Source organism: Macrotis lagotis, chromosome X, assembly GCF_037893015.1.
Source record: "Macrotis lagotis isolate mMagLag1 chromosome X, bilby.v1.9.chrom.fasta, whole genome shotgun sequence".
Taxonomy (NCBI): Eukaryota; Metazoa; Chordata; class Mammalia; order Peramelemorphia; family Peramelidae; genus Macrotis; species Macrotis lagotis.
The window spans coordinates 383,126,195-383,139,823 of record NC_133666.1 but is presented as its reverse complement, the minus strand read 5'-3'; the positions used below and the strand labels follow the sequence as shown (position 1 = coordinate 383,139,823).

Sequence of the window (13,629 nt, the reverse complement as noted above, 5' to 3'; positions counted from 1 at the left end):
GATATAATAGAGAAACTCCAGTGTCAGAAGTGCAATCACAGCATATTTCAGAAATCATCTAGTCCAATTTCTTCATTTTACAGATTAGGAAATGGAAACTACAGAGACGTTAAGGGAAACAACATTAATAACCATTCTTCTAGGTAGTGGAATTTTTAATCTAACAAAGAATATTTATTGAGTACTTAATCATCTGTCTGACCTTGTTACAAGCCATTTAATCTTTCAAAAACAATTTTAAAACAATTTCTAAGTACTCTTCTTGCCATAATATTTTATTCATTATGTATTACTAAGTACTCTATATGCTTGAATGGATAACTAACAAGATAAGTCTAACTTGTAAGAAAAAGAATGTAAGGTTCAGATTTTTCTTGAATCTTTTCTTCAAAATGTATAGGTCTTAATGCAGGACTTCTAACCATGACCTCTCATAAATCTTCTAACCAACATGATGGGAGAATAGGGAAAGGATTCCTCTAGAAGTCTTTTAACTCTGTGGAGTTACCAAATGGACCTGGGCTATTCACTGTTTATCCTTCGTTCTTATTACATGACCAGTCCATCTTCCTTTTTCAGTTAACATATATCTTTCTCATGAAAAAAAACCTGTCAATGCAGTTTTTAACTTGTAATATGTTGCAAGCAACTTGTGCCTTTATTTGTCTCCTCACTGCACTTCAGGTGACCTGCATTCTTCCAAAAAAAAAAATCTAATTCTTCAAAAACTGACATCCCATGATTTTGGAGTAATATATCATTACCAGGGGAATACTGAAATGAAAAAGATTGGTCATTATTTTAGGATTGATACAATCACAGTGTATTTCCTGAGTAATTCAGCCTGTTCCCCTATATATTCAATTTCTGAAATCATTTTACTCTCTCTATATAATTGACTGTCCAAGATAAATTAGATATTTAGGTCATAGAACCAAGTGCATATACTGAATTGGGAAAGAAGCATTCTTTTTTTTTTTTTTTAAAAGGTTTTTGCAAGGCAAACGGGGCTAAGTGGTTTGCCCAAGGCCACACAGCTAGGTAATTATTAAGTGTCTGAGACCGGGTTTGAACCCAGGTACTCCTGACTCCAGGGCCGGTGCTTTATCCACTATGCCACCTAGTTGCCCCTGAAAGAAGCATTCTTACTCTATTCCACCAGTGTCCCCTCCTCCCCCATGCAGATATTTGGGCTGAATCTTTTTGAGTAATCATTTAACTATTTTAAAAAAGGCATGTAATGTGGGATAGCTAGGTGGCACAGTGGACAGAACACCAGGCCTGGAGTCAGAAGGACCTGAGATCAATTCTGGTCTCAGACACTAATAATTACCAGCTGTGTGACCTTGGACAAGTCACATAACCCCATTGCTTTGCCCCCCCCCCCCCCCAAAGCATGTAATGTTCTGGGATTTGGTGCAATTGGTACAATGTAACTCACAAACAGGAACATCTGTAAAACCCCAACATCTATAAGGAATTCTTCTTCAGTACCTACTTTGCACATCCCCAATGACAGTGAACTACATCTCTGCTAAGCACACATTTTCTTATTTTATAATTCATATGACTTCTCATGGTAAGAATAGGATATGAGAATGGAAACATTCCTAGAAGATAGGAACTCACTTTCTACATTTACTTAACAATATAAATAGTACTGCAAATTAATGAAACTTTAACTAATATTATCTAAAATACATGAGGAATTAATTTATTTTATGTCATTAACATGTGTCTAATTTATAAGAAATACATGCTAGTAAAATCACTGGAGTGGATGATTCATAATTATAGCAAGTGTTTCCCAGTTTTTTTTTTAGCAAAACCTTCCATTAATGCATTACTATTATAGCACAAGATTTGACAGTGTCTTTGCTTTAAAACATTTAAAAAATCAAGATAGAAGGAACTGATTTTCAAATTCAGAACAAGCTATAAATGAGGGTTATCAAGATGCTACATATATAAACCTTGAAGAATCTTCTCCAGGTTCAAAACTGGAACAGAGAATATTCAACCAGATATTTTCTGGTGGTCTGGTATAGGGTAGGTGAAAGCTCTGGTGATGGGTGGCTGTCTCATTACCTAGTATATCCCTCTTCATCTCAGAGGGAACAAAAGATCAAGTTGTAATCTTGTCATGTGACTTAGAAGCATTATTACATCCACTTGGAAGTTTGCTTCTACTGGTACCAAATGGTGCCATGAACTTCTTTATCAAGTTTTCATAAGAGTAAAACCAGACCACACATGGGCAGAAGAATGCAGTTTACTTGTAGATTTGTCTAACATTTTACAGAAAATAGTGAACGATAAAAAAGGCTTGTTCATATGATCCATTTGATAATTGCACATGGTTAATAGTTCTATATCCTTCATGAATAAAATGCAATCCACACCACCAAAAGCATAACTACATAGAAATCTACAAACTAAAGGGCAGTGGATATGATTGATTCTTAGCAAAATTCTAAAATCTAAAGTCAGAGAACATCTAGAAAAGGCAGTAGCGATTACAGAGAAATCAGGTTTATTATGAACAAGTTATGCCAGATTAACTTCATTCCCTTTTTTGAGTTTGCTAGATTTGATAACCACAGGAATGTTAAGTTTTAGTAAGGAATTTAAGAAACTCTTGGGGTATTCTTGTAGACAAGAGGAGAGATGAAGGTTAGGTGGATTTACAAGCCATTTACATGACCAGACCTAAAGAATAGTCATTTACTTTCCAAGTTTAGTGACAATTTGTATGGAAATTACTAATGGAGTATGCTGTCCTTGAACCTGTATAGTTTATACTAGTGGCATGGATAAAAATATAGATGATATTCTATCAAAATTTGAGGATGACAAAAAGCTAGGCAAGATAGCTAATATATTAGTTGACAGAGTCAAGAACCCCAAATCCCCCAAAAGCCTAGAGGCAGTTTCAAAACAGAGGATATGGCTGAGTTATACAATCTTAGACTGGTCATTTTGTTTCTCTTGGCCTCAACTTTCTTACTAGGTTTTTATTAAATGCCTACTATGAGCCAGGCACTGTACTGGTCTTGGACACAGATGATATGAAACTACCCATACATATTAGGAGCCTATTGATCCCATCTGGCCCTAATGAGCAAAAGAAACAAGAATGGGTAGAGGTACAAAAAAGAAGCCTTAAGCTTGACACTAAACAATCAGAGCTATCCATAAGGGGAACTTGCCTTAGCAAGTAGTTAATTCTCCCTCAATGGAATTCTCTAATCAAAGAGTATATGCAACCACTTGCTAGGTATTTTGCAGAAATACACGTGCTTGGGGATATGACTTTTGACTAGATGGTATCTCAGGTCTCTTCCAACTTTGAGACTCTACACATCTGAGGAAGGTGGGGCTTCAGAATGAAGTGAGAGTTTCTAAGATAAGCTAAAGATTTTTAAAAAACATATATTGAGAGTCTAATATTTGCCAGTCAACAGAAGTTAAATGATTTGCCCATGGTTACACAATATCAAGTGTGTGACTATGAATTTGAAGTCAAGTCTCCCTGACCTGAGTTTCTCCCCATGTCTCCTAGCTGCATCTTCTGCTTCTTGAGCTGATGTTTTAATAGGCTCTAGCTACACCAAGCATTTTAAGCTTGGGTTGTGTGAACTTTTTTTTTTATTTTCTGGTAACTATTTCAATAATAATTTTTTTATTCCTATGTCTTTCATTTTATGCATTTAAAAACATTCTGAGAAAGGTTTATAGGCTTTAAAAAACTACCAGTGGTATCTAAAATATACCAAAAAAGGTTAAGGAAATAAGTTCTAGATAACTGGAATTTGATTCATAGCATATTAATATCCAGACCAATCTGAACCTTAGAAATTTTAAGAAATGCTAGAGTTCTACCAAAATAAGGTTAAAATGGATACAGGATTTACACATAAAGGGTGACACCATCGATAAATTAATAGACTAAGAAATACTCTACCAGATCTTCAGAAAGGGGACAAATTTATGACCAAACAAGAAATAGGATAAATTATAAACTGCAAAATGAATGATTTTAACTGCATTAAATTAAAAAGGTTTTGCATTAATAAAATCAATGCTGCCAAAATCAGAAGGAAAGCAGCAAACTGGGAAACAATCTTCACAACTAGGAGTTCCAATAAAGATCTCATTTTCAAAATATATAGAGAACTACACCAAATTTATAAGGTTACAAGCCATTCCCCAATTGATAAATGGTCAAAGGATATGAATGGACAGTTTTCAAATGACAAAATTCAAACTATACACACACACACATAGCCATATGAACAAATGCTCCAAATCATTGAGTAGAGAAATGCAAATTAAAATAATAATGAGGTATCACCTCACATCTATCAAATTGTTTAAGATGACAAAAAGGGAAAATGATCAATGTTGGAGAGGATGTGGGAAGTTTGGGACATTGATGCATTGTTGGTGGAATTGTGAACTGATCCAACCATTCTGGAGATCAATATGTTAACTATGCCCAAAGAGCAATAAAACTGCTCATAATACCCTCTGACCCAGCAATTCCAATTCTAGGTCTATATCCAGGAATCATGTTCCAAAATATTCATAGCAGTTCTTTTTGTAGTGGCAAAGAATTGGAATTCGAGGGGATGCCCATCAATTGGCGAATGGCTAAGCAAGTCATGGTATATGAATATTATGGAATACTATTGTTCTATAAGAAATCATAAATGGTCAGACTCTAGAGAAGCATGGAATGACTTACAGGATCTGATGCTGAGGGAAAGGAGCAGGAAACAAGAAAACAATGTATATATTAACAACAACATTGTGAGTTGATCAACCTTGATGGAAGCAGCTCCTCTCAGCAGTTCAGAGAGCCAGGACAACCCTATTAGACCAGCCATGGACAATGCTATCCCCATTCTGATGGAAGAAAAACATAACAAAACAACCTCCCCCCCCCAACCCCTCCAGAATCTGATGAACACCACATTCATTGTTTAAAAAAAAATCTCTTATTTATTTCCCTTAATCCTAATTCCTCATACCAAAAATGTCTAATATGTAAACATGTTTAACACAAATATGTATGTACAATATTAACCTGTTTGCCAATGAGGGGAGGGGGGGTGGGAAGGAAGAGTGAAAGGAAATTTTGTGACTTAAAAATATCTATATCTATGCATATGGATGAATGTTGAAAAACTTTCATAGCAAATATTTGGAAAAATAAAATATCAATAATAAAAAAAGAATGCTAGAGTTCATGAGACCTGGACTATGGGAAAATTTCTCTCTCTCTCTCTTTCTCTTTCTCTCTCTTGTTCTCTGGTCATCGAATTCCTCATCAGTAAAATGGTAATAAGAATACTTATGGCACTTAGCTCAGAAGGCTAAAGCAATAAATATGCTTTGTAAACTATAAAAAAGCTATTGAGATGAGAGATATGGATTCAATGAGATTTGCCTCTTGTGAGTATTTGTGAAATCCTGCCTCAGTATTTTTAACTGTAAAATGTGAGCAACAAATAAGATGCTATTTGTGAAGTACTGAGCACATGTCCCCTACCCACACCCATGACCTCAATTTAAAATCAGAAAGGTTAAATATTTAAAGTATTTAACATATCTTTAAACAGAACCAGATACTGTAGAATTTGATGATATAATGCATCACAACAAAGATTTAAATAACTAAAAAAGTTAAATGTGGGTATCCCTTAGGACACTCTAGGACCCTCTTCTCTTCTCCATTATTTAACTGAGTGACAACAGTTCTTAGTTTCAATAATCAGTTCTATGTATGACTTATCTGGTCCTAACCTCCAAACTCACATTCAACAGTCTTGTGAATATTTCAAACTAGAAGACACCTTAAATTCAAAATATCTAAAACTGAACTCATTATCTTCCCTACCAACTCCCCTTCCCTTGAATTTCCTTATTACTCTGAAGGGAGCTACTTACTGTTCTCAGTTGAGGCTCAAAATCTAGATATTTATGACTCCCTGTTCTCATTAACCCTCTGCTCTCCCCCATCTCATCCCAATCTAATCTGTTGCCAAGCCCCATTGATTCCACCTTCATAGTATCTCTTGAATATACCTTCTCTTCCAGACTGGTGTGGGTAGATCCTCATCCCCTCATAACTTGGTCTGATATAAAAGCCTTTTGTTTGTTTATTTATTATTTCCAATTTGTCCTGTATATATATATCTTTTTTTCACATGGTTAATTTGTATTAGATTGTGAGCTGCTTGAGAATAGAGATTGTTTTTAACTTTTCTTTTTTATCCCAGTGATTAAGCTTATAACAAAGAAGACAATAAATAAAACAACTGATTGACTTGTCATTATTCATTTCACTTTGTATAATTTCATTTAAGTCTTTCTATGCTTTTTGCATATTCTTGATATACATCATTTTTTAATGGTATGATATTCCAAGTAATTTGTGCATAACAATTTGTTTAGCCATTTCACAATTGATAGGCACTTACTATGTTTCCAGGTCTTTTTTCTTAAGAGTTTATCAAAAACTGTTCATCCTTTAGGAAATTAGTATGTAAATTATGGTTTCTAGTCAATATACTTTAGATAGAGTAGTGAGCTTCAGAAAGTGGTTACTTACCCTTTGATATTTCATCTGCCTTTTTACTAAAGTAGAAGTTAGTATTCAGTTTAGTTGCTCCTCATGAAATTTAGGTATAAGTATTTCAGGATACCTTAACTAAAATTTAAATGATAAAGAAAATAAAACTGCAATGCAGTCTGAAGCCTGTTCTAATGCTACCTGCAATTTCATCTTCAACTAATCAATTGTAATCAAAAGCCTTTTGTACCTGTCTGAATATATAAGATGATTGTATGAAGAAGGTATCAGTTAAGAACCTAAAATTTGGTATCTAAATATTTTTTATATTAAATACTCAAAAAAAACTATTACAGTTGAATGAAATGGATAGATTGCCTGCCACAAGTTTCTTCTTCCCTTGCAGTTTATCCTCCTGTCAGCTAAAGTGATTTTCATAAAGTGCAGGTCTGATCACGTCACTACCCCTACCAAAAAGACTCTAGTAGTTCCCTCTCATTTCTAAGAGTGACATTGGCTTCTTCACTGATCTTCAAACATGACAGTTAATCTCTCAGTTCCAGGCATTTTCCCTATTCTCTGGGCCTAGAGAGTTTTATCCTCATTTCTGCCTCTTGACCTTCCTGGATAATTTCAAGTCCCGGCTAAATCTCATCTTTTCCAAGATATCTTTCCTAATCCCTCTTAATTCTAGTGTCTTACCTCTGCTGAATTCCTATTTTCCTGTATATGGCTTGTTTGGATATATTTCTTTTTATCTTCCTCCATGACAGTCTGACCTCTTTGAGGACAAAAATCTATCTTTTGTCTTTCTTTTCATCTTCAGCATTTAGCAGGACATAGGAGGTGTTTAAAATGCTCATTACTATAGTGATGTCTTTTTAAGTTCTCATCAACATTTCTGGTCTTGTCTGCAATTTAAGGAAATGAATACTGCCTTGTATTTCATTTGTTCTTTGTTTAAGTTTACAAAAGACTTTTTCAGTTAAAAATCATAAGGGTGGCTAGATGGACAGAGTGGATAGAGCACTGGTCCTGGAGTCAGGAGTACCTGAGTTCAAATCTGACCTCAGACACTTAGCCGTGTGGCCTTGGGCAAGCTACTTAACCCCACTGCCTTGCCAAAAAAAAAAAATCATACAGTTTATTCTTCTTAGTACAGCAAAAATACTAACTTTTAAAATACTGCTTTAGAAAAAAAGTTCCTAAAAAAATCTTTTCAAAATTTACATACATTTCTTTTTTGTTATTTTTTTTTTAGGGCAGCTAGGTAGGGACACAGAGTCAGGACTACTCAAATTCAAATCTGGTCTCAGATACATTAGTTGTGGGATTCTAGGCAAGACACTTAAACCTGTTTACCTCATGAGGTATAGAGAAGGAAATGGCAAACCACTCCAATATCTTTGTCAAGAAAACCCTGAAAAGGGCTCACAAAGAATTGTATACAATTGAAATCACTAAACAATAACGATACAGACTTTTAAAGATTTTAGAAATGTCTTTTATAAATAATTGAAGTCAATTTATTGTTACATTAAACCCTTTCATGTGATCTATTTTACTATTTCCATTTATTTGTATCCTTTCAAGTAAACTACATTAAAGAAAAAAAGTGCTATTTGCTTTTCCTTTTTCCTGCTTTACGTTTTTCTATTTTTTTCACAACAATGTTTTTTTAAGGTATCTTCTTATCGTTTGGAAGAAGTCATGAGATTTGCAAATATCTCATTATCAATTTGGTCCCAGCCAACTCCTTTCCCAGTTTTCTTGGAGCTTAAAATAGCATAGCATTAAACTGGTGAGAAAAATCAAATGAAGAAAGTGTTTTTCTCTCTGTCTTACAATAGTAGACATTTGTCAGAAATGTCTGCTGGAAGAGCTTTTATTTATTCAAGCTGGTTTCAATGGAAGTCTTCATACATTTGTACTTAAATAAATGCACTTATATAAGTGAAATCCTGTTGGAAATTACTATATATATATGATTTCCAAGCTCCTGTGGATCACCATCTATTTCATGTAGTATCCATGTGTAATTCCAGTACAAAAGCAAAAAAAAAAAAAAACCCCAAGAATTTGGACATTTCCCAGGACCTGACTAAATTTTAAATCAAATATTTAAATTCTAGGAACATATATTAAAGGTTAGGAAAGCTAATTTAATTGTATTGTTCTCTCAGGTTTTTGTGGCATTTTGTGGTACTTTAGTGACTGTTGAATTAACTTGAGGCTTTCAATAACTGTAAAAGAACAACTGAAAAAGACATGTTTTGATCAGAAAGTTTTATTCTGATTTCAGTATCAACTGAGGAAAGTAGGGCAAGGAAAGACCTTATTCTGGACGAGACCCTTAAAACTGAATTTTGAAGGCAACTAAAAATTCCAAAGAGGCAGTAGTGATGAGCAAGTTCATTCTAGGTATGGAGGACAGACTGTAAAATACCCAGAGTTGGGCAAAGAAGTGTTTATGTGTGAGGGAACAGATGGCTAATTTGAGTGGACAAGAGTCTTTATCTCAAAATCCCCAAATGTCTCTTAATCTTTCTTCTTTTTCTCCAGTCTCAGACAAAGGAAGCTCTTCTCCTTGCTAAGACTAATTCATTTACAGGTAGGAAAGAAAAGGGAATAAATATTTATATTAAGTGCCTTCCACATGTCAGGTCCTATGATAAGTGCTTTTGTAAATGTGATCTCATTTGATGCTTACAACAACCCTGGAAAGTAGGAACTATTATTTTTCTCATTTTACAGTTGAAGAAACTGAGGCAGACAGAGGTGAAGTGACTACCTCCCATTTATCCTGTATATACCTTTTTTGTTCATAGTTATTTGCATGTTACCTTTCCCATTAGATTGTGAGGTGGTTGAGAGGAAGGACTGTCTTGCCTTTCTTTGCATCCTCCCCACTGCTTAGCCAATGTTTGGCAGTTCTGATTAGGAACTTAAAATATCAGACTGACTACTATTCCCCTCAAGCTATTATGCTACATTACACCTCCCTTTCTCTATCAAAGTCCTAGAAAAAAGTATATACACAAGTGAACTCCATTCTTTCTACACACTCACTCTTCAATTTTTGTAACTTCTGCTAACCTTATCACTCAATTGAAACTGCTAGCTACAAAGATCCTGTATTTTTTGGTCAAATCTTGGTCTTTTCTGAAACCTAATCCTTCCCAACCTATTTGTTGCACTTGACAATGTTGACCCCTCTCCTCCTTGATACTCTTACTCTTTCCTCTCTGGATTTGCCTAACATTCCTTTCCTGGTTTTTTCCCTATTTGTCTGACTGGTCCTTCTCAGTCTCCTAATTATGGGTGTTCGCTAAAGTCCTGTCCTAGGTCCCCCCCTTTTTAACCCTCTAAATTCTCTAAGTCTCTGTCTGTCTGACACACACACACACACACACACACACACACACACAGAGTCCTAGTGCCTCCTTCTGCACTCCAATATGGAAAAACTAACTGCTCACTTACCTATTAAACATTTCAAACTGGATGTCCTAATGACATTTGATATGCAACATCTTTATTTCCCCCCCAACTGCTGATTGTCATTTCATGAATCTCAACAATAGGAATGAAAAATATTTTGCAGAATAAGTAAAAGTAATCCCAAAGCTAACTGAACAACATAAAATGAAGGCATTTGAATACTTTTAAGATCAGCATAATCCTTATTTTTTTAAAAGGCCTTTATACTTTCTAACTGGATTCTTCCAAAGCAAGAAACGTTGAATTTATAGACATTTCAATTTCAAGGCTTCCAAAATTATTGTAAACTATAAGATTATGTTGCCTCTATCAAATCCTGTTATGCTTTGTGTACAATAATTTGGCTGTTTTCAAAGTGATACATATTGGAAAGTTGAGCAATGATATATATATTTTTAAGTTCCTCCTTTGTTCTAGGCACTGGAATATGAAATTGGAATATTTATGTAGTTTCCTATAGGCAATGAGCTTTCCATTTTTTATCCTAAACTTTCTGTTTCAATCTTCCCTATTTCTATAAAGGTACCACCTTCTTTCCTGACTCCAGACTCATAATCTCAAGTATTATCCTTGTCATACTCCACATACTCAATTAGTTGCCAAATCTTGCAGTTACTCCTTTCACAACATTTCTTTTATTTGGCCCCTTTCTTCATTCACAAAGACACCACCTTGACCCGTATCTTGTTATAGACATTGTTTTAGTCTCCAGATTATCAACTAGTCCAACAGTATATTTAAATTTGTACATAACCGGTCCCAAACTCTTTCTAAACTACTTGATCATTACTTGCTCTCCTGCATTCCTGAGTTCTACCCAAAATGGCATTCTGTTTCTCATACATGTTACTCCATATCCCATTTCTGTGCTTCTGAATTATTCATGCCTTGAATATGTTCCCTTTCTTACCCTGGCTCAAAAGTCCTCTCTTCACTTTGAAGCTTAAAAAGCCATCTTTTCTGCATGCTTTCCACCAACTACTAGTGCTCTCCCTCCCCAAGTACTCTGTATTTTAACTACTTTGTACATATTTGTAACTGTTAATTTTACACTTATGTTGTGTATAGATTTTTATACGTACTTGTTTTCTTTCCCATTAGAATGCAAACTCTGGACAAGTTGGGACTGTCTCATTCTTTGTACTTGAAATCATTATCTAATAGTGCCTGATCAATAGTAGGAGCCTAATACTTGCTGACTGGCAGGATGATTTAAATGTCACCTTAAACTCTTAAACTTGGTAGTTCAAAGCTGATTATTTCTTTTCAAAATCTGTTTTCTAATTTCTCTTCTGTTAAAAATCAGTGTCTCAGTCATTCAAGTTCAAACACTTGAGTCATTCTTGACAGTCTCCTCCCATATGCTGTCAATTTAATATTACTGATTCTAACAGCAATATCCAGTATAGATGTATTTTCCTTTCCACTTCCTCAAATTTTATGTCAAGTCCTTATCTTCAATCCCCTGTGCTAGTCTAATAGTCTCTTACTTATTTTTCCCATCTGATATTTGCAACTTTAGCAACATTGCCAAGATAAACAAAGGCATAAATTTGATTAAGACAAATGCTGTCCAAGGACCTGTGAAAATACGAAGCAGAACTAAAATGATCTGTCTCAGACCTTATTTTATAGCCTTGACTGAATTTCACTTCACAGAAATCAAATTTATCACTATTTCCTATGTTAGGCGGTAGGTGGCTCAGTAGACAGAACACTGGGCTTAGAGTCAGAAAGCCTGGATTCAAATCTAACACTTACTAGGTATGTGACCACAGGCAAGTCACTCAGCTTCTACCTGCCTCAGTTTTCTCAATTAAAAAAAATGGAGATATTAATAGTACCTGCCTTTCAGGATTATAAGATGTTCCTAATGCATAGCAACCTTTTAATAAATACTTCTCTCTGTCCTCTTACATAGTGCTTTCACTTATTCTAGGCATAAAGGACAAATGTATTCCACACACTTTTGCTCCATTCCAGCTAAGATTTGAGATCAAGGTGGGTTAAATAATCTCTATGGTTTCCCTCGTGGCATCTTAAAAACTGATTTTCCTTCAACTTTATGACTTAAGGTTCTAGTTTCTACATGACTATAAAGTAGAAGTGATTCCTTCTTCCTTGAATCTCTATGGTCTGTAAATGTTAACTCACATCATAATAATTTATTTACTTATCTTATCTCTAGTGTACAAAGTCTTTGCCCAAAGGGACTATATGTCAACTTTGTATTCCAGTATTTAGAGCAGAAGTAAGAGGACACGGGAGCATACACATAGGCAGGCACACACATACACATATATACACACACTTTGCTCATTCTCATCACTTGAGAACATTTAAGTTATTTCACATCAAGCATAACAAGACTAGCTGCGGGCGGCCCTGGCTTAAATAATCTAGCGTAAATCCCGTTTAAAAAAAATAAGGATTTATGCTGATCTTGAAGAAGTAGTATTCTATGCCTCAAAAGCTGTTTTGTGTTGTTCAATCATCTATGGAACTACTTTTCCTTCTGTGAAACATCTTTCTTCCTGATGTGGAAATTCAAGAAACAACAATCGGAGGTTGAAAACATAAAAATAAAGATGCAAAGTTAGATAATCAACCTGCTACCCTGGCAGTTTTCCCTACATCTTGCCTTCCCTGCCCCAACCGAAAAGGAAGTCAAGATACAGAGATCCAGTGTATCTTCAAGCCGGGCTGGGCAGCCGCCGTTTCAAAGCAATGGTTAACCGACCGCCCCCTCCCCGGCAGGGCCCCGGCCCCGGCCCCGGCCCCGGCCCCGGCCCCGGCCCCCGCCCCCGCCCCGAGGCTGCGGCTGGGCCGGCCGCGGAGCCACTTACTGAGCTGCGGCCCGCCTGGCATCACACCTGGCTCTCGGCTTCCGGCAGCCCCGGCTCCGGCCGCCCCGAGGGCGCCGGGGCCCCCCGCCCCCGGAGGGGTGCCGCTCTGCCGCTCGAAGTTGCCCGGGTTGGAGAAGTAGTCCCGCAGGCGCGGCAGCTCCCGGCCGCTCTCCAGCAGCTCCGTGTGCAGCTCCAGGGCCGTCAGCAGGAACTGGTCCCGCAGCAGCTGCGCCGCGATAGCGTCCACCGACAGGCGGGCGGGCACGTCCGCCGCCGCCGCCGCCGCCGCCGCCGCCTCCCCGCCCGGGCCCCCCGCGCGCCCGGCGCCCGCCCCGGCCAGGGGCTCCTGCGGGGACAGAGACCCGCCCGAGCCGGCGCCCAGCCGCAGGCCGGGCCGCCGCTCCTCCTCGGCCGCCGCCGCCGCCGCCACCTCCGAGTCGTCTTCGTCCGAGTCGCTGAGGAAGGGGTTCACGCCGCCGCTGCCGCCTCCCGCAGACATCGCCGCCATCTTAACCTGTCAGGGGGCTTGCGGCTCCTCCCAGGCCGGCGGGGACAGGCCGCTCCCGGAGCAGCCGCGGGCGCGAGGAGCCGCTCCGGTCCGGGCCCGCCTCCGGACCGCCTCAGCGCCGCACGGCAGCGGGAGCGGGTGGCGCCGCCCCGGCGGCAAGCCCCTCTCCACGGCCCGGCGCCGCAGGCGGCTTCCTG

General features: G+C 37.7%; 1 protein-coding gene across 1 annotated transcript in view; it reads right to left on the bottom strand.

Moving 5' to 3' along the window:
• The window catches only part of RELCH (RAB11 binding and LisH domain, coiled-coil and HEAT repeat containing), a 126,583-nt gene extending 112,954 nt beyond the window's left edge, over window positions 1-13,629 (bottom strand). Inside the window, exon 1 of the mRNA XM_074202040.1 lies at window positions 12,925-13,629. Coding sequence (XP_074058141.1) covers window positions 12,925-13,432 — 508 coding nt within the window. The 5' untranslated portion in view covers window positions 13,433-13,629. The remainder of the gene's footprint in view (window positions 1-12,924) is intronic.